The sequence below is a fragment of the Liolophura sinensis genome, chromosome 6 (assembly GCF_032854445.1).
Source record: "Liolophura sinensis isolate JHLJ2023 chromosome 6, CUHK_Ljap_v2, whole genome shotgun sequence".
Taxonomy (NCBI): Eukaryota; Metazoa; Mollusca; class Polyplacophora; order Chitonida; family Chitonidae; genus Liolophura; species Liolophura sinensis.
Genome location: NC_088300.1, coordinates 16656331 through 16678137, shown reverse-complemented (window position 1 = coordinate 16678137; position 21807 = coordinate 16656331). Strand labels below are relative to the sequence as shown.

Below are 21807 nucleotides of genomic sequence, written 5' to 3'. Positions count from 1 at the left end.
ACGCCTCAAACTACACAGGGATAGTTGTTAAACTACACATCTGCTTGTCCCACTCTGCCCCATCTGCAGTGCTATATCTTGAACACCCGTACTGATAACCATTTCCTCAAGTAAGACCACAGATCAGTGGTGTGACGTCAACACAGCCGATGACAAAGAAAATAACAACTAAATCGTTTAATATACATGTACTGACATTTAATGATAATTTTGTGAACAGTTATATACAAGAATGCTGGAAGTAAGAACAGTACAAGCAAGATAAATGTGCTCATTTGAACAGATCAGACAGTAGCAGTCATTTGAGAAAGGTGAAGTAGGTGTACTCCTCTTCCTATAAATGCTTATTTTGTGACTTTCAACCAAGAACTCAGAAGATGGAAGCCATCTCAAAAGCTGGGACATATTTAACAAAAAACATGCGCACCAGTCATTCAGTCTGCATCCATACACTTAAACAGATTCACGATTTTTAAAACTTGAAATACACTGTAAATCTTCTACATGCTAGCAGAACACACACTGACTTAAAGGCAAAATAATTTGTACGGTATTGTCCCATTTCAACATTTTAAAAATCAACAATTTTGTCTTCAAATTTTACTTGAGTTGTAAAAGATTGTGTAAAAGCATGTTTTAACATAGGTATGTAATCTGACCATTACATTATTGAGCAAAATAGCAAAAGTATAGCGAAAAATTCATGTCCCCTACCAGCTTGAGTCGTCAAAACAATGGCTACCACAAAAATAAGACAAACACGGTCAATAATGTGGAAATTCAACGAAAATGTTCAAAACTCTTTCACCTGTAAGTTGTATTTGTGAAGCCACATACCAAGCTTCAATTCACAACATTAACTGCCCACAATATCAACTCGAAAGCTGATCTGTAACTTGTCAGACTGAAGCCACATAACAAGCTTCAATTCACAATATAAACCGACTGTAACATCAACTCAAAGGTGATCTGTAACTTACCAGGTTGAAGCCACATACCAAGCTTCAATTCAATATAACAAACTGTTTTGGAAAAAGCCCAGAAAACTAAGTCCAAAATTGGGCAAAAACAGCCATCATTTTGTCCGAAAAGGATGAAATGGGTCAAATCCCAAACATGATATGTAACTTGTCATAGTGAAGCTATAAGTGCTAATACAATGCAATCAGATGTTTTGAAAAAAAGGTCCAGAAAACTGATTCCTGAGGGACTGACAGGTGAGGTGTAAACTGATAGTCTCCTGCCGGACTAATATGTGGCTAAAAAATGCTATACATGTGTTAATGGTCATATGCACAGAGCTGGGTGGTGCCTTCATATTAACAAAAAATCATTAAAAACTACAGGGCTCTAGGTAATTTTTTGCAAATGAAGTTAATTTCAAAGGCCTTCACTACCATGTAGTGACATGGCAATATTCACACAAGAGTTTGGGAGTATACTTGTAAGCACACATACAATAGTTAACAAAACTGTTATTCAAACCACCAAATAAATAGTGTTACTTGTACAGCCTGAGTTACGATGTACAGCCTATGTTACAATGTACAGCCTATGTTACAATGTACAGCCTGAGTCACAATGTACAGCCTGAGTTACAATGTACAGCTTACGTTACAATGTACCGCCTATGTTACAATGTACAGAATCACAAGAGTTAGCCTGACTAATATGTAATAATTTAGTGTACAGAAATCCAAGTATGCCATCAACCTGGGGAGCATAATTTGGCACTGATCACTGTTCAATATCATCTGACATGACCTCATGAGTGTGGTAAGATTGTTCCAAACTCCAAAGGAAAATAGTCCCCCATGTAAATGATCACATGACAACAAGATATACTGTAAATGATCTCAAATTTCTCCACAGAAAATGTGAATTTTTATGGCCACATAAATGTCATAAAATGTTACTTTTGGTGCTGTAACTTACATGTTTTCAACAGAACATCATCCTTCCTTCCAAACAACCTTAGGGTCCAGATGTTCAAAATTGTGCTAGGACTTAAGCTCGGTATTACCGTTAGTCCAGTCTATAGGGTCATTTACTTTGTATCAGGATGAGACTGGTATTAAGTTTTAAGCCCAACTTAAATTAAATACACCTTTGAACAATTTTTCCCTGAACATCTGTCCAAGAACTTTCAAAATCAGAAAAAATTAAAAACAAATTCATGGAGGAAAGTTTAGGTCAATAGGCCTAGCTGCTTATTTGAAAATGTTCATACTTAACATACTGTCAACATGAAAACAAGTATTGTTGGCATCCTTCTGTTCTAAAAATTGCCATAATACACTGCACATACATTTACCCTAATTTCTCAACCTTTTCATACTAAATGTGCATTGGTTTGGGTTCACCAATTTCAGGACTTCACAAAATTTTATCAATCTACGGGGGATAGTCTTCTCAGAACAAGCTCGAATCAACACCTTGCAAACATGCGAAAAGGTCAAAGAATTAAAGTATGAACTGACACAACAGTCAATAATTTTGTTCCTTACTTTCAGAAATGTTCACATATAAATAATACAGTCCATGTCTTATGCCAAAAGGATACAGCTAAAACACAAATAGGTCTTCTAACAACTTGGCATGCCTTGCAACAACTGGCCATGCAAGTGATCACTATACATCTATAAACAAGATATTTGACAGTGATCAGCTTGTTTCGTTCTCATGGCTGTAACGGTGTATGTTGACAGACAAGGTAAAAGGTAAAATTAAGCCCAAGGCCCAACTCACACAATATAATGTAACTCTTATAAATAATGGCAAAATTAAGCAAATATTTCTCCCACAGAAATAAAGTAACCAACAATGTACAGCTGTGATACAGTGGCCCACATCGAACTGTAGACCTCATTGCCAGTCAGAGACAACGCAACTTATACTATACAATAGTAAAGTTTAATGATAAAATGGACCATTAAGTCAAAATATCAAAGAGTTATAACATCAACATATGAAGAAAAACATTAAATAAAATAATTATATTGAAATTTATGAGATTCGTTTTTATTTGAACCAATACACTTAAGCTGCAAAGTGATGCATTAAACACTGCTACAAATACAATGACTATTATAACAAGTGAAAGTCAACATACACATGCAGGCCTACAGTATACCAAATACACTGCTTCTAGCCTTTAACTATGAAACAACAGTAAGTCATTACAACCTTAATTATAATGATAAACTGTCTTAAAAGACACACAAAACCATTTCTTGTTTTAAATAAAACTGTGGTTGGTCCCTACCAGTTTGTAAATTGTAATCTGGTAATAATGTAAAAATTTAGCATAAAACATGAATTGGAAAAATATCCAGGTTTTTCACATTGATAAACCCTTTTTGGAGTAAGTGAGTGCTTGGGGTTTAACGTACCCTTATTGGATGTATCAATATAAGAAATACATATATGTCAGCTAGGGAGAGCAAATTAGTATTTGTGGTGCAACAAATTGGCATCATCATTTAAGGTGTGCAATGTACATACATGTACATGTACTGACAAGCCTGTCAATATGTCTATGTACATAGACATATCTTTTGTCTTTGACAAGCATGTCAAAATGTTTATGTACATGTACTGACAAGCATGTCAATATGTCTACGTACATGTACTGACAAGCATGTCAAAATGTTTATGTACATGTATTGACAAGCATGTCAATATGTATGTACATGTACTGACAAGCATGTCAATATGTCTACGTACATGTACTGACAAGCATGTCAATTTGTCTACGTACATCTACTGACAAGCATGTCAATATGTCTATGTACATGTAAAAAACATTTCCTTTCAAGCAAAATTAAGGGAATAGCACCAAGTGTCATTACCAAATAAAAAAGAGCCTATAAAAATAGTGCCAATAGCAAAATAGTTCTCGATTCACATGTACCTATGAGTGCAAGTGCTTTCAATATCTCAGATGTTCAAGTGTATGCCTTTCTCCTCAACAGCAATCCAATACGGACAGCCTGACTTACAACTTGGCAGGACTAGATTTAACCACTCAAGCCGGGTATCACTAAGGGTTACAAAGCAGCAAGTGTACTAGGACTGCTGTCATCCATGTTGCCCGTAAGCTGATAAATCTGTTTATCTGACTGTTGTTGTCATATCACAATTTTTCACTTATACAGTAGCAGTCAGTTTTATTGGTGGAAGAAACCAGAGTGCCTCAAACCTTTGTCTGACTAACTGATTTGACAGATTGCTGTTTTTTACTCCCTACTCAAAAATATTTCACTTATAAGACACCGACCAGCATAATGGTGGGAGGAAACCCGGCTGAGCCCAGAAACCCACGACCATCCGCAGGTTGTTGGAAGACCTTCTCACCTACGGCCAGAAAGGAAGCCAGCATGAGCTGGACTTGAACTCACAGCAACCGCATGGGTGAGAGGCTCCTTGGTCATTATTACATGGAGCCCCAACCCTTGACAAGTTGGTAATGAAATTTCCCACATGCGATGTACACTTAGGCACATCATATTGGTGGAAGACAAGTGGCCTTCAATGGCTGTTGAATTACACACCAACCACATGATCTGCTATAAACAGCTTATCACCCAGCAAACAGCGGAGTGAGGAAATCCACATACTCCACGGCTTGTTTTAAAGTGGCATTTTGTGTTCTGAAGCAATTCAAAGGCAAGCACTATTAACCACCAAGACACAGCTTACTGTAAAACATGGCCAACTTTAAACATAAGCATCTGGTTTGGATGCAAATATTCCCTTCATCGCCGTGAAAACAAGGAATGTATCACATAGAAGCTTAATACAATAAAGAACTCACACCACAGAGCAGCTGGAATGTGTCTTGTGAGCTAGATTGGTGAAGTAGTGGAAGAACGTGTATCATCATGACAGGCCAGCATTCCCATCATGAGAGGGTGTCATCAACTTGGGCAGAGGGTAAGAGAATGGGGGAGATGAATGTCCTAATCAAGGCAGAGGGTGCTATTGTCATGTATCAAAATACTTAGTGTTCTCACTCTGGAGAGAGTATGACATCTTGTGTGAAAATGCCAGCATCTTCAACATGGAGAAAGGATAGCATTTTGACAAGCATCTGTGCTGCAATGTTTTCTGTGTTATCAGTGCATGAGGTAAGTGTCATGGCGGAAGAAAGCAGCTATACTGTCATCACGTGGTGAAGCCAACGTCATGTATCATCAAAGCATCAGTGTTATCATTGTCAGAAACTCTGCAGTGACATCATCACAGAAATAAGATATCATCCTGGCTTTAGTTAAACCAGCAAGGTGATCATCAGAGGGATTTTGATATCATCATAATTTGACAAACCAGCAGTGTCATCAGCATTGTCAGAAAGTATCACACTAATGACTGAAAACCACAGTGTCCTTTTCATGCGAAGCTGAAGGTGTCCTGATGAATAAGTTACAGCGAAACAATGTCATCATCACTGCAAGCACGTGTCACATTTGTGTATATCTGTCCTCTACAATGACAATGTAGAAAAGTGAAGTGTGTGTTTGACATCAGGACAGTGAACAGCACCATCTTGACTGGCCACGTTCATCCACTGCCTCTTCATCACGACTTGATGAGCGAGAGCCTCTGGCCAACAGAGGGGCACGGTCCGTCAACACCTCTCCTGCGCCCCCAGAACTGTGGTTTTCAATACGATTGTTCTGTTTATCAGTTTTAGCGTTTGTTGATCTTAACACATCAGTTATGATACTCAAGAAAGCCTGAAACAGAAAGCAGGAGTATATTATTCAGATTACAAGTGTCAATTTTACAAATTTATCTATTCATCTGATTGGTGTTTTAAACCCTACTCAAGAATATTTCACTTATGCAACGGCGGTCAGGCAAAACCCAGGGGGAAACCAACGACTATCTGCATGTTGCTGCAGATCTATTTATGTATTTATCTGATAAGTGTTTGATGCCATACTCAAGAATATTTCACTCATACGATGGCGGCCAGCATTATGGTGGGAGGAAACCGAGCAGACTTTCCCACTAACTGCTGCAGATCTGAAGTTAACAAAAGCCTGAACCAACCAGCCTTGCGGTATAAAGGTTTCTTCCCTTCCAGACTGACCGAATCCTCACCCTCACCTTACAGCAGCCAGTCTGCCTGGTCCAGAGGGCTCTTTGTGGTTTTGTCCATTAGTAAACTTTAACTAATGATCTTAATGTCGTGCCACAGAAGGCAATATTGGGAAGGGGACATCACGGTAAACCAAAATTTACTACAAAAATTGTCAGTTTTTTCTTCACTCAAAAAGTAATTTTCTATGCTTGTTTAACATTTAAGACAAAATTTTTAACACAACCCTAGGGCAGTTAACCCTGAGTGTGCATTTTGATCTTAGAAATGAAGACAACTGAGGCATAGTGTAACAAATACTGAAAACTGATTTTTTTCTTTGGTAGGGCATTAAACATCAACTGAAGAAAACATAAACACCAAATCTCATAGTGTTAACATCACTTGTTCCACTGATGCTGTTTCTTGTGTCAGTGGTTGTTACCTGTGAAGACAGTAGTCACTTTCTGACAGGTATGAACAGGTACAACAATGAACAGGAGCTACCATAATTCTTCAACGTTTTTAATTACCTCTGCAACCAATATTTTGAAACATTCTGAGATAACTATGGGACGCACAGAAATAATTTGCACAGTTTTATGTAACTCACATCCTTAATGACACAAACAAATCATTTTTAGTATCATTTTCATAATAACTGTAAGCATAAATTCCATTGAAAATGTGCTAAAGTGGTTAAAAGGCTGGAGACTTACAGTAATCCACACTTACTTACCTGGTTAATATTGTCTGCACTTTTAGCACTGGTTTCACTATATTTCATGTCATAATTTTCTGCAAACTGACAAAAACATATGCCATATTAAAATGTTGTTGTAGGTCAAATTAAATATAAATGAAACTTAATCAATTCTGTTTAAATTTTACCCTCCAAAGGTATGGCCAGAGGAAGCCAGCAGGAGTTGGACTTGAACTCACAGGCTTCTGGGTTACTGCGCCGCACTGAGGCGCCTTGCTATCCATAATGTAACATTATTAGACTAGGGGTGACAAGTGTTACCCACAGTGTAATCATTCTGCTGCATTATAATATGGGGGGCTCAGTCAGTTAGCGCACTAGCGCAGTGTAATGACCAAGGAGTCTCTCACCAATGCGGTCACTGTGAGTTCAAATCCAGCTCATGCTGGCTCCTCAGCAACGTGCGGATGGTCATGGGTTTCCCCCAGGCTCTGCCCGGTTTCCTCCCACCATAATGCTGGCCGCCCCTTGTATAAGTGAAATATTCTTGAGTACGGCGTAAAACACCAATCAAATAAATAAATAAATAAATCACTATAATATGGGTAGTGATTAACCCATTTTATGCCCATTATGTAACAAAATTTATTTACTTCAAGACTAATGTATTTGTGTAAACAGAGTCCTATTTAAGCATTAGTTAGCATCTGAACAGGGTAGACTTTGCTGTTAAATTCGCAGGGCCCGCATGACCTAAGTGATCCAATGTGTTGGTAGGTATTGTATATCACTAACTCCTGGCCAGAAAGTTCTTGTAAACTGGTACATTGCCCAAGGTTCTTTCTTACCTCTTTAGCTTGGGCAAATGACACTTGTCTTCTATGTTTTCTATCACTTTTGTTTCCTAGCAACATCATAACAGGATCCTCCCTTGTTAACTGAAATTAAAATTGTGCTATTATTCAACTTCAAACCCAATTCAGAATAAACAAAATCATACATATAACACTCATAAGCACAAAAACACATTGCAGTCATACATATGGTCCAGAAAATGCATAGAAGGACCTGACAAACATAAACAAAATAAGAAAAAGACAGTGGCTTGACTAAAAAGGGAAAGGAATTTGTGTCAAAGAATTCAAATAAACAAATCTAAACCAATCCATGTAAGTGTTCTGAACGGTAGCAGATATATTATCAGGACATTCACCACTGTTAGGCCTGATGTCATCCATGACTGTTATTACTGATATTACCCATCAAATAAACATATTCCCACTTGTACCATTTACTTTGTGCGCGCGTGTGTGTGTGTGTGTGTGTGTGTGTGTGTGTGTGTGTGTGTGTGTGTGTGTGTCTATCAGATGCAATGTAAACAGAGCATAAGTGAGATATTTAATTTTGGACGTTACACGTGTTGAAATGAGGCTGTTGCATCTACATCTTCATTTAAATGAATGATACAAACATAAAAATTATAATGTACATTTAATTGGTTTTATTCAGCGAGTCAAATTATTTGGACCATCATATTTTTCATAATCCAAAACAACAGAATCACCCCAAAAAAATCTCACAAAAGAGAGTTAAAGTTGATCAGATCTGTGTGTTAACATAACATCTGAAACTGGCAAATTAGTAATTACAAAACTGACCACAACCAGAATTTTTTTTGAACAATAAAACTGTGAAACAGGCACCACAGATAACAATACCATAACCCTACGAACAAGAAATATAAGAGAAATAACGAAGAACAATATATTTAATTCATCACTTCTGAAATGGGAGGATAGTTACTGTCCACAACAAGAAAAACAACAGAAAGAAGAGTCACTAAACTTTCCCTCAACCTGAAAAGTCACAACATCTGGCAACAAAAGTGTTGATTCAGTTAGCTACAATTTTTAATAATCTGAGCTCTGTCAGACAAGCCCTGGAAACACTTACCCTGCCAGACTGACGCAAATCCTTGTCAAAAAGAAATCATACAAAGGTTCATCATTCCTGACATTTGTCAAAGATGTCAGTGGACATCACCGTCCAAACTTTCAGTTTTACCTTCAGTTCAGTGCCAAACTTTGAACAGACTTTTAATAATATCCACTGCATGGCTCATGACACATTAACCATTCTGACCTAGTCATAGTAATGAATGAATGAATGAATGAGTGAATGATAATGGTTTAACGCCTAGTCATACCAGTGATGGAAAGGTTCAATTGCAGAGCTTCGCAAAAAGTATAATTTTATCAGTCAACACAGAGAGAAAGGCTGAAGAATTACAATGCTCAAGATTACTCTTACATGACCACAGTCAGCGCTATATCAGGAAGAAACCGAAAAGAGCTTGGTGAAACGCACAAGCCGCACACAAGCAGACCTACCCATGTATATGTACGCCTGGCAGGGAGGCCAGAACGAGGCTCCTGGGTCATTGTGCTATGCTAGCACATTAATCATTAGGCCACGGAGGCCCTCTGTACTTGCTAGAACATGACACTAAAGGCCTCTAAAGCAAACTCCATGTGCCTTGTCATAATGCAGGGAGAACTTGTAAGTGGAAAACACACTCATATTTTTTGATTTTGATTATTACATGACATTCTCATAAATATATTTCATTCATATGACAGTGGTCAGTTTTATGAGTAGAGGACTCATTAAAAGCCTTGAGTAAACGGCTCAAAAAACAAAAACGAAAAAAAAAAAAAATAAAGTTCACATGAAAGAATGCAAAAAAATTAGTTGTACATGGTCAATACTTTTAAAAATTTTTCTTAAAGAGAAAAAGACCCTTGAAAATATTTTTTTTTATGGTAGATATTTGGGATCGCTTTTTGGTATAAATAAGTCTTAATAATTTTATAGAGGATGTTACACATGTTTAATTAAAATAAATATATTTGCACTAGAATTTCAACAAATGCGTTAAACCTGGATTATGATTACCTTATTTATGATTTATTAAGATGCCTGAAAGTAATGCCTTACATAACAAATTATAGTGTTAAAGTCCCTTATAAATATTTGCATAGTCAGTAACCTTGAATACTGGAAATGGTTTTGAAACATTGGAGTTCAATTTATCAGACAGTATTCTCCACCAATTGAGCTTTTTAACAAATGCTGTAAGCTGGGCACCTCTAAAAGGTATCAAAGCATCCTTTCTCATGAAACATGCCTGCAATATTGTTGGATTGAAAGTGAGCTCTGAAGACCTTCGTGTAAGACCACCTGAACAGCCTATTGTTACCATGGTCCCCCAAGACCAATGCAAACAGTAGCTCGCTTCTCTATTTTCTCACTGCCTCACCTCTCTGATATAAGTAATCCACTTCCCCACACCTTCAAATGATGCTTTGTTTGTGATATCAAACACCAGCAGGATCCCCTGAAAAATAACCATAGCAACACATTTTAATATACATCTACAGGCACAAACAAGGACATATATCACACATAATGATGAGTCATCAGTCCCAGTCACCAGCACCATCTCCAAAGTTCGCCGTGGAGTAATTCACGTAAACTGCATATCAAAAACCTGTAGTTTAACAACAAAATGTTCCTAAATGAAAATCATAATTAAGACTGTCTGTCCCTGTCAACATTTTCAGTCATATTATATTTTTTTAATTTATCTGATTTTTGTTTTACGCCGTACTCAAGAATATTTCACTTTAATATATGACAGTGGCCTTCATTATGGTGGGAGGAAACCAGGCCAAATCCACGACCCTCTGCAGGTTGCTAGCAGACCTTCCCTCATACTGCCGGAGAGGAAGCCAGCATGAGCTGGTCCCGACTTCACAGCGACCGCATTAGTAAGAGGCTACAGGGTCTTTGCGCTATTCTAGCGCGCTAATCCCCTCAACCACGGAGGCCCCCAAGTCATACTACTGAAAAATGTAAAACAGCTATTGTGATCCCTTTAACAGGGTTCGTACAGGTATATGAAAATTAAATTCAAGGAGTTTTTACAGCGTTTTCCATGAGATGTTTATCATTTTCAAGGCTACTTAAAACATACCGTGGTGCAAATTATAGACTATATTTTAAGTCTGAATTACAGATGCTTTAATTTGCATGCATGTATATTGAATAGTACACTTGCTCTTGCAGGAAATATCTGCCCTTCACCTCTGTAATGCGACACATTCTATGACCCGGCCTTGGTTCAGTAAAAAAAATGAACGCCATATATCATTATGCAGGGCTTCCTCTCAGTCAGTATTTTTTTATTCAGTAACTTTAGCCACTCATCAGATTTTGTAGTAAATACTATTTTTCTTTAGCCATAATTCCTTAGAGGCCATGACTCTTGTAGGTCTTCTGTAATTCGTTTTTATCTGCCTTGATGTAGCTGCTAGAATCACTTTGGTCTCTTCCAACTATATCTGGAGTTTATCAAATGTTACATTTAGAACAATTGCCCTAAAAATAATGGACCAAAGCTTGGAAGCATGTCTTTGTTTTTGGAAAAAAAAATCAATCCTTCTTTCAAACTTTCTGTAAGATCCTTGTAAAATGTAATTTCCTCTATCAGAAAAATTTGTTACAAAATTAATTTGTAAATTCAGTTTATTTAAATGCAACATTATGATCAATACATTGGAGTAACACAGTCTGACAGGAGAAATCCAGACGGCGCACACATTTATGTAACGGCACATATTCTGCAACATTTAATTTACTTCGGGTCCCAAAAAAAAGAGTTTATTAAGTGGAAAAGTTTAAATTTTTCATGGAAGGTAACTTCAGTACAGGTCTACCTTGTTTTGTATCCCTTGATAATTTTTTTTTTTTTTTTTTTTTTTTCAACAATTGGCGATGAAAGGCATTCCCAAAAAAACATGATTCTCCAGCGTTCTCAATAATGATTTCTAGCGTTATTTAATGTAAGTCAACTTGCAACAATGCTGAACCCCCTTTTTAGATTTCTGTCAAGTAATCACCATACAACTGTGTTGTTGTTGTTTCATCGAGATGAGGCCGTTGGAAATAAAAGTGGATTATTTTAATCAGAAAAATTGAGAAAACCTGCTCAAACCCCCAGAAAACTCTCATGGTAGATTTTGTATAACGTTTGTATTTTTTTCTAAAGTAAATAAATTTGTCGCCAAAAACATTATCATTTTTTTAAATTTTATCGTCATTTCAAAAAATTGTTCTGAATTTGCGACAATGGCAAGTGCCAGCGGAAGCACTGATTATGGGAAAATTATCTGCGAGCTCCCAATATACAGACTGGGCAGTCAGCAAACAATATTTAAGTTTGGGACAAACTAAGATTTTCAAGGAGTTTCAGGAGTATTTGTCTTTGTTAAGGACTTTCAAGTACTTGAAAATGAAATTGTATTTTTCAAGGAGTTTCAAGGACTGTGCTCACCCTGTTTAATGGAAGGAACAGATGTCAGAAGGTACCACACACGTTTTTTCAGTAGGTATTGAAATTTCTAGTTCACACATACCTCAGCTCTTCTGTAGAATTGCTTAGTGATTGATTCAAATCTTTCCTGACCTGCTGTATCCCTGTGAATAATGAACAGGAAAGATCAAAATCAAGAGGTCTTCTTTACATTAGTACGGGAAGACTGTGAATCCAAATTACACTGCGCCAGGTCTATATACAGTACTTAGATCAACAAGTTGATAACTGACAGTAATATATATGCACACCGAGAATCAACAATGGAACATCCCTCTCATGCCATTGTCCTTTTCCATATGTACATAATAACTTCTGCTTAATACATGCAGTACTTTTGGAGATACTGTACCACTCCTAATATTTACTATAAAATTTATTCTAATACACAATACAACAAGTCATGAATTTTGTAATTTACAGTAATTAATAGGCACACGGTTCGTCAATCTCGGAACATCACCCTTGTTTCTCTACATGTGTGTAAAACCTGAGTTTAATACAAGCACTACTTTTGGAGATACTGTACCACTCCTAATATTTACTACAAAATTTATTCTAATACACAATACAACAAGTCATGAATTTTGTAATTTACAGTAATTAATAGGCACACGGTTCGTCAATCTCGGAACATCACCCTTGTTTTATTGTGCTCTACATGTGTGCAAAACCTGAGCTTAATACATGCACTACTTTTGGAGATACTGTACCACTCCTAATATTTACTATAAAATTTATTCTAATACACAATACAACAAGTCATGAATTTTGTAATTTACAGTAATTAATAGGCACACGGTTCGTCAATCTCGGAACATCACCCTTGTTTTATTGTGCTCTACATGTGTGCAAAACCTGAGCTTAATACATGCAGTACTTTTGGAGATACTGTACCACTCCTAATATTTACTATAAAATTTATTCTAATACACAATACAACAAGTCATGAATTTTGTAATTTACAGTAATTAATAGGCACACGGTTCGTCAATCTCGGAACATCACCCTTGTTTCTCTACATGTGTGCAAAACCTGAGCTTAATACATGCACTACTTTTTAACATACCACCCTTAATATCTTCTTTAACACTGCTTTCTGCGTTATTGGTGGCCGAGGCTGATTCTTGGGGTACAACATAAGCTAAGCCAGTACTTTGTAGAATAATCACTAACAAATCTGCATTTAACCTTGATCAATTGTACATCAAACCCATCGGAAATGGGTTCAGAATCAAGAAGGGATGAAGTTCCGTAGAACAGTGGCTTATTCTTAAAACAATGAATGCAAGCAATGTGATTAACAAAAGCATGTTCCAATGGGACCATGGTAGAATTTTATCTAACAAACAAAAGCTATTTCCATCCTTAAGAACAAAATCTATATATTATGCTAACGTTTCTTCTGACCACTGTTAAGATGGAAGATGCAGGACTCTGAAAGCTGATTTCACCACCTGTACATTATTTGATACAAACAACACTTCGTAATTGCTACTGCATTTCTCTACATGTTATGTACATGTAAATATTGGTATAGAAATAACAGCAAATTGTTACGCTGCATCTAGCAAGGTTTCACCACATACCATATTTGAACCTTCACTGTTCTGCCATCCACAGCCACTGTTTTCATTTTAAAATCGATACCTGCAAATAAAAAATTTAAAATTGCATACAAACCATCACCACCAAGTTCCATCACTAATGACAACGACTCAGTAACACAATGTCAGTATGGTGATATATTAATCCACCATTCCACCACCAATTTTTCAGATTCTCCCAAACTTGGAAGATATAGATGTCTCATTAAGCAAAGCATATGCATTATGAAGTTATATCAGATTTATTTCTCCATTTGGTGGTTGTTGAATACCATACTCAAGAAGTTTTCACTTTAGATACGAGCGACCAGTTCTGTGGATGGGAGAAAATTAAAGCGCCTGAGGTAATCCACTGACCTTTCGCAAGCAACATACATACACACCTCAAAAAATCTGAATGTCTGCTAAATGGAAGGTTATACAATTTATTAAATCCTAACAATTTCAAATTTGTCTCGTAGACTGCCCAATGATGCAATGTGGAGTGTGTAAGTGGCCTTGTATATTTATATACCCTACTTCTTCTAAATTTCTGGTCTGTCATTTTAGCCAATATATTATGTAATTATGGCAGGAATATTGAGTTTCTTTTTTCTCACATGGTTTGACCATCTAATGAACAACATACACATATCTTTACTTGTCCGAAAGGCTGGTAAAGAAATGTAACACTTTCAACACTACTAATATCTGTCCCAAATTTTAGAGGAATTAGGGTATACAAGCAAACTTCCAGACATCCATTAACTTTAATGTTAGTTCAGGCAGTTTTCTTCACTCATTAAACTGACCACCACTGTACAGGTGGAAAATTCTTGGGTGTTGTGTTTAACACCAATAACCATACTGAAAAGTACCACCAATACTGATATGAACTTTGTATGCGAATAGAAAATTTACTGCATCTGTCAATTCCTCTAGACAACTCTGAAGTAAGTCATCACAGAGTTGAGAGCCATGTAAGCATTGAATATGTAGTCAGTAACAAATTCCAAGGTGGTCACCATATGGATGGGGCTATCAACTCCAATTTACAAAGGTAGCAAACTACACTCATTGCCAATATCCCCATAAATTTTCAACCCAGAGCTATCCTTAAAAAGTGTATTTTCACATAGCCTGAACCTCCAAAATCATGAACACCATTTCATGTCATTACTACCTTAAAGCATATAGACACAACTTTTATGTGAACAAAGTAGAAAATATCCATTGCCCTCAACAGGTTAAATATTTATAGCACATTAAAAAATAGATCAACTGAACATTGTACAATTTTCGCAAACCAGTCACAAACTAACCTATGGTGGATATGTGAGTATCAAAAAATTCATCATTGGCGTAGCGACACAGCAGACAGGTCTTCCCAACACCCGTATCGCCCACCAAAAGCAGCCGCATTAAGATATCGTAGCGACGCGACATCTTGGGGAGGGGCTAGTGAAAACTGCTACACATTCATGTATTACCTGAAATGGAACAAAATAAATTATATTTTTAGAGCTTTGGCATATTGCAGCCTGTATCACAACGATGTGTGTCTTACATAGGTAAGTTCTATTTATTTACCAGCCTTCGACTAGAGTTTCATGTTTCATGCTGTACTTAAAAATATTTGGTGGCACCCAGCACCATGGTGGGAGTAAGCCAGGTGGCACCCGGAGCAAACCCACAATCATCCGCAGCTGGCTGGTAGACCTACCTTACATGTGACCTGGGAGGAAACCAGCCTGAGGTGGATTTGAACTCACAGCAATCGGATTGGTGAGAGGCTCCTGGGTCACTCTGCTGTACAATCTGGGACATACAGTACACATGAAAAACATGTAGTGAATCTACTTGTGCTTAAATCTATAAGTACCATCCCACATTTTGGACAAATCTATGCAAGGAAAATTAAGAAATTTATATAGATCATTCCTGCAACCTTGGATACAGACGCTGCATTCTTGGTTTATGTCAAGCATGTATATATCAGTGGAAAATTAATAATATCTATCAAAATTGGCAGCAGAGTGAATTTTCTACATGCACAGCCAAATATTTAGGTGCACTGGTGCATGTATCTATATACCCTATTTTTTCTAATCCTGTCTGCTGCATCTAACACTATTATTTTCATGAAACATCAATATACCAACATTTGTCATAAAATGTGAGACTGGGATGGAAATGTAGACCAGCATGCACTAGATTACAACAAGTCCACGCAAATTTTATAGGTTATTCAATCTAATTAAGATCATACAGCCCACTTGGGAGTTTCCATATCTGATGCCTATTCAGTGGTGCGGATGAATTAGATTAGTATGGCCATGCCTAGACAATGTTGGCATTCAGTGAGAGGAAAAATCACCATATTACAATGGCTGCAGGCAGGTTTGACCTATTGTGGGCAGAAATCATGGCAAAGGCCTTAGTATCTAAGACATGTCTGCCCCCAAATCTGCATCCCCTATGACCAAACAGGGGCTGTATGTGACGTACTGTAATTCTTTAACCTTTTCGCAGGTTTGCAAGGTGTTTATTGAGCATATTCTAAAGGCAATACTGGGGGTAGACTGATAAAATCATACTTTATGTGCAGCTCTGAAATTGGCAAATCACACCAATGTAGTTTAAAAATATGCATAAACTCCACTGAAAGTTTTTCTTTCATATGAGAAAATATTGAGGAATTAGGGTATACAGATTTAACCAGTTTGAAAGTTGATGTCCTCCTTGTGCCTATGAATGAGCACACTCTTTAGGCAATCATTTTGCAAGATACCTACATGCATACTTGCTCATATTGCAAAATGCAGTATTAAACAGAAATAAGAGTATGCCCCAATAATAATACTGATGGACAACCATTCAGATTCTGTGAGATTTGTTACAGATACACTTTGTGACAAAATTTACCGCACAAAATCACGATACAGCATAATGTAAAACTGTTTTGACTGTTACGAATGAAGTAAAGACATCTACAAAGAAACCCATACTCAACACAAACATGAACCTTAACATGTATTTATTTACTGGATTGGTATTTTTCACTTACGATGGTGGTCAGCATTATGGTCGGAGGAAACCTGGAAGAGCCCACGGGGAAACCCACGACCATTAGCAGGTTGCTGGCTTAACATGTAAACTTACTTTACGACGCACTTACTTGTTATGTATACAATTCATCTACACCTTGCTTCGTGGTAATCTTTCAATTTGATAATAATAGGAATATATATACGTATATGTATAATGCATGCATCTCTTGCTCTTGACAATGTAATAACACTTATGCTCAATAAATTTTAAAGGACTTCCTTGTTTTGAGGTGGCAGGTCAGCTGACAAAAATGTAACATCACCACATCAGTTCAAGTCCTTCCAAACGCCAACAGAGGACTCAACCATAAACCTGAACTATATCCTTATTTATTTGAATAGTGTTTTACGCCATAGGCCTACTCAAGAATATTTAACCTGAACTAAGATGTGGCCTGGGCAAGGAACTGCTGAGATATAGTTGTACTATTGACCCAAACTAAGATAGAGCCACACAGCTGTGATTGAGACATAACTGCACCACTGACCCAAGTTAATATACATGTAAAAGTAGAACCAAGATACAGCTACTGAGACACCTATAACTGCAACTGTACTACTGACCCAAACTAAGATACAGCCAGAACTTGTGACTACTGAGATATAACTGTGCCACTGACTCAAGCTAGCTACAATGAGAACTAGTGACTACTGAGATATAAACTGCACCACAGAACCAAACTGAGATACACCCAGTACATTTTACTACTGAGATATAAACTGCACCAAAAAACTAAACTAAGATACACCTAGAACATGTGACTACTAAGCTATAAACTGCACCACTGACCCAAACTAAGATACACCCAGAACAAGTGAATGAGATACAAATGCTCCTCTGACTCCAGCTTTATACAGCCAGGGGGAGTGACTACTGAGATATAAACTGCACCGATAAACCAAACTAAAATACAGCCAGAACAAATGACTACTGAGATATAAACTGCACCCATAAACCAAACTAAAAAACAGCCAGAACATGTGACTACTAAGATATAAACTGCACCAATAAACCAAACTAAGATACAACATGTGACTACTGAGATATAAAGTGCACCACTGACCAAACTAAAAGGTACACCCAGAACAAGTGACTGAGATACGACTGCTCCTCTGACTCCAGCTATATACAGCCAGGGGGAGTGACTACTGAGATATAAACTGCACCCATAAACCAAACTAAAATACAGCCAGAACAAATGACTACTGAGATATAAACTGCACCCATAAACCAAACTAAAATACAGCCAGAATATGGGACTACTGAGATATAAACTGCACCACAGAACCAAACTAACATACACCCAGAACATGTGACTACAGAGATATAAACTGCACCAATAAACCAAACTAAGATACACCTAGAACACGTGACCACTGAGATATAAACTGCACCACTGACCCAAACTAAGATACAGCCAGAATATGTGACTACTGAGATATAAACTGCACCTGTGAACCAAAGTAAGAAATGGCTATGACAAGACCTTTGCACCCACAATAAGTAAAAAGGTGTCACCCAGGTCAACAAAAACAGAAAATGGCGGCAACTGAGAAGCTTACATATACTACTCATAAATTCCTGGGCCCTCCTTTTCCACACCACTACTAAAGGCTGGTCAAACTATATAATTTATAGAAGAGTTAACAGAGTACAATACTTTACTGGAAATTACTAATCACACACAAGATTATGTCAATACTTACATGACAGAATCTTGCATAACTAAGTTTGCATAGAGACATCTTTATATATTATAGAAATATCTTTTATTAGAGAGGAATTGTATTTTTTTTCTTTCACATAATCCTCAAGAAATGTAAATTAACGTAAGTCTGTACAGCTTAATACATTAAATATATTTTTTTTTTATTATATTCTCTTTGCCTCTGCTTCCACATCCTGTTGAAACATTTTTGTGAAACTCTAAGGTCATACTGTATGATTACTAGGCCATTGCTCACGACTTACTTATCATAACTGGTGTCCAATTACATGTGTTGGCATATCCAACCACCCCCATTTGCTTCTCCCATCCTACTATTTACTTGTAACTACGTTTAAGATACAACACATACCCTATAAACTACCATCATGTTTCTCACAATGTTCCATCCTTTTGACTTCAGTTTGACCCTGGACGCTGTTCCCTGCCATGTACCTGACATTCCCTCAGGCATCTGAACTGTACTCATTGACACCAAAGCTTGACGGTTAAACATCACCTACATGTACTACAGCAGTAGCCACAGGGCACTGTCCTCGGATTCTTTTATTTACAAAGCTGAGTGAGATGGACTGATTGGTATCCAACACCATATTGACAAATATTTCACTCCTACTACAGCAGTAAACTAACAACAGATCTCCAACACAATTCTTGTGAGACTACATAAATAGCCCTATATGCTGTAAATGAGCTTAAATTTTATCCCAAAGAGTGCATCCCCAGACACAAATAAACGTCATATAATAAATGCCTCACACACTTGTACATATACACCAATAAGGACGGTCAAGGTCAATGATGGCATTTTAACTGTGCGGCTGCAACCCACACCTTCAAAAAACTAGTTTATTTATTTACTTATTTATTGGATTGGTGTTTAAGGCCGTACCCACTGAATATTTCACTTATACGACAGCGACCAGCATTATAGTGGGCGGAAATCGGGCAGAGCCCGGGGGAAACCCATGGCCAATCTGCAGGTTGCTGGCAGACCTTCCCACATACGGCCGGAAAGGAAACCAGCATGAGCTGGACTTGAACTCACAGCGACCGCATTGGTGAGAGGTTCCTGCATCATAATGCTGCGCTAGCATGCTAACCAACTGAGCCACGGAGGCCCCACTCAAAGAACTGAAGAATCAGAGCAAAGATACAGTGCACTGACACAAAGATGAAATCATCTTATCATTGCTATCAATCAATTCACGCACTTGTACCATGATACTATCAGTTATCAATCTGTCTCATCTGTTATGTAACCAAGAGAAGTTACAATCCATAGTAATACCATTGTCAATATGAGTACTTATAAACCAGGGTTGACATCTGATAGCTTATCAGAGATAATGCTGATAAGTGTAACTGAAACCTCAAAGCAGGAAGCTATGTCTACTGACTCATGTATTCGCAGAGGCACATACTAATGTGCTGGCAGGCATATGTTATTCATGTGTAAGCACTTATAATAAATTTATATCGTGAAGTTTCAGTTTTACTTTCAAACCAACAGTAACATCATACATGAAATGATCATGACGTTATCCAAAAGTGTACTGAAATAAATGTGGTAGGGTAAGGTCATGTGGCTGTTTAAGCCAATCAGACACTCTCTACTATGTCCAGATGGGAATTCCCCTTCTCTGACACACTCTGACCTTTTGCTGGCATGATTTACAGTGCAGCTCCTTGTCTTAAAACAGCCTGACTTTTCCACAGCTAAGTCACTGGTCCTTGTCACTCAGCTTACTTGTCACGGCAAAGATCCGCTGTTGCAGGCCTATGTTTTGAAATTCATCTTTTTCACACTGTTCACCACATCTATAGACATTTTCCAGCCAGTTATTTGCCAGGGTATCAGAACAAAAGCAATATCACACTTGGTCAAGTCAGAACTATAAAAACTAGCCTTTTTGGATGGGGCTACAGCCTTCTAATTTTCGACAGTAGTTCTGAAACAGTCTGTTGCTATTTACATTAAGGTTATTTGTTGCATTATCCCTGCTGTACTTCAGTTCCACTCACAGCTGACTAACATCTCACATGTATTGTTTTGTCCATGATAAAGGCAAAGCAATGAAGTAAGTATTGTAATGAGGACTGACCATGGACAGTAGAATGTTCCTCCAAAAAATCAGGCAGTTTTAAAGGCAAATAGCTCAGCTGTCAATCACGTCAGCATAATTGCAAAAATGGTGTTTACAGTACACTGTATCCAGCTACCAGCTCAGCTGAAATAAATATTTGAATTATGAATTAAAACTTGTGATTCATGTATAACATTCTTTGCTTATTAAGTTCTTTCATTAGTCAGTACAAGGGCTGTGTTTAGGTTATCACTTAACCAAGCAAGAATAGATAAATAAAATATGGCTAGACTGTGGTTTTATTAATGACTTAATTACACATATCAATGGTGCAAACCAAGCATAAATAAATAGATGTATGTCATTTTGAACCCTCAAGTGCTAACATGTTTTTACGTAGTCACAGAGTTCTATAGAGCTGGCCTGATATAATATACTTGCATGCACTCATATTATTTATACATGTACATGCATTATAGTACATGGTTGGCCTATCGGTATACAGGGATAAGAAGAATAGGCCTACACAGTATACATATGGCCCTACAAAGACAGTAAGGTCCTAAATTGTGGGTGCAAGTATGCTACTAGTACTCGTTAGTGGATAAGATACTTTACCGGTAGTGCAGTATATTATGAGCTTGTTTGTCATGCTACAGGTATGCGCGGCCAGGTAACCCAGTCCATCTACCTAGATCCTTCCTCATCCTCGCACACCCAACGGACTGCTGTGTCTGTGGTCCGTGATGACTATTTCTAGACATTCCGTAAAGGTTAAACCGACACGCTTGCTGATCGGTAATCAACCAGTTGTTACCTGTCTATTGTAGTGACACCTGGCCGTCTTAGTACATACCTGTCCCGCCTGAGCGTTGACAAGAGGTGTGACAAGCTTGTGACTTGTCACCGTCCACTGAACATCTTCGCCAATCCTTCAGCTGTTCACCAACGCATAGCACATGGTCGCAGAAATTTGATTTCTAACTCCCTCGGATTTCCGAATAACTGCCAAACCCGTAGTATATTGTAGTTTTCGACCACGTCTCTGCTTCTATCAAGCGGTAGTGAGCCAGTG

General features: G+C 37.6%; 1 protein-coding gene across 3 annotated transcripts; it reads right to left on the bottom strand.

The window, feature by feature from the left end:
• Positions 1-194: 194 nt before the first annotated feature.
• LOC135468105 (ras-related protein Rab-13-like) lies at positions 195-21807 on the bottom strand. 3 transcript variants are annotated; one of them, XM_064746168.1, is made up of 9 exons: positions 21589-21807; positions 15131-15298; positions 13812-13872; positions 12266-12326; positions 10108-10185; positions 8742-8762; positions 7637-7726; positions 6825-6890; positions 195-5738 (listed from the first exon to the last, which is right to left on the bottom strand). In XM_064746168.1, exons 2-9 carry the CDS (start codon positions 15252-15254, stop codon positions 5526-5528), a joined length of 714 nt encoding a protein of 237 aa, XP_064602238.1. In that variant the 5' UTR covers positions 15255-15298; positions 21589-21807; the 3' UTR covers positions 195-5525. The 3 variants fall into 3 exon arrangements, with proteins under 3 accessions (XP_064602238.1, XP_064602240.1, XP_064602239.1); XM_064746170.1 differs by lacking the exon at positions 8742-8762; XM_064746169.1 differs by lacking the exon at positions 21589-21807 and having other exon boundaries at positions 15131-15313.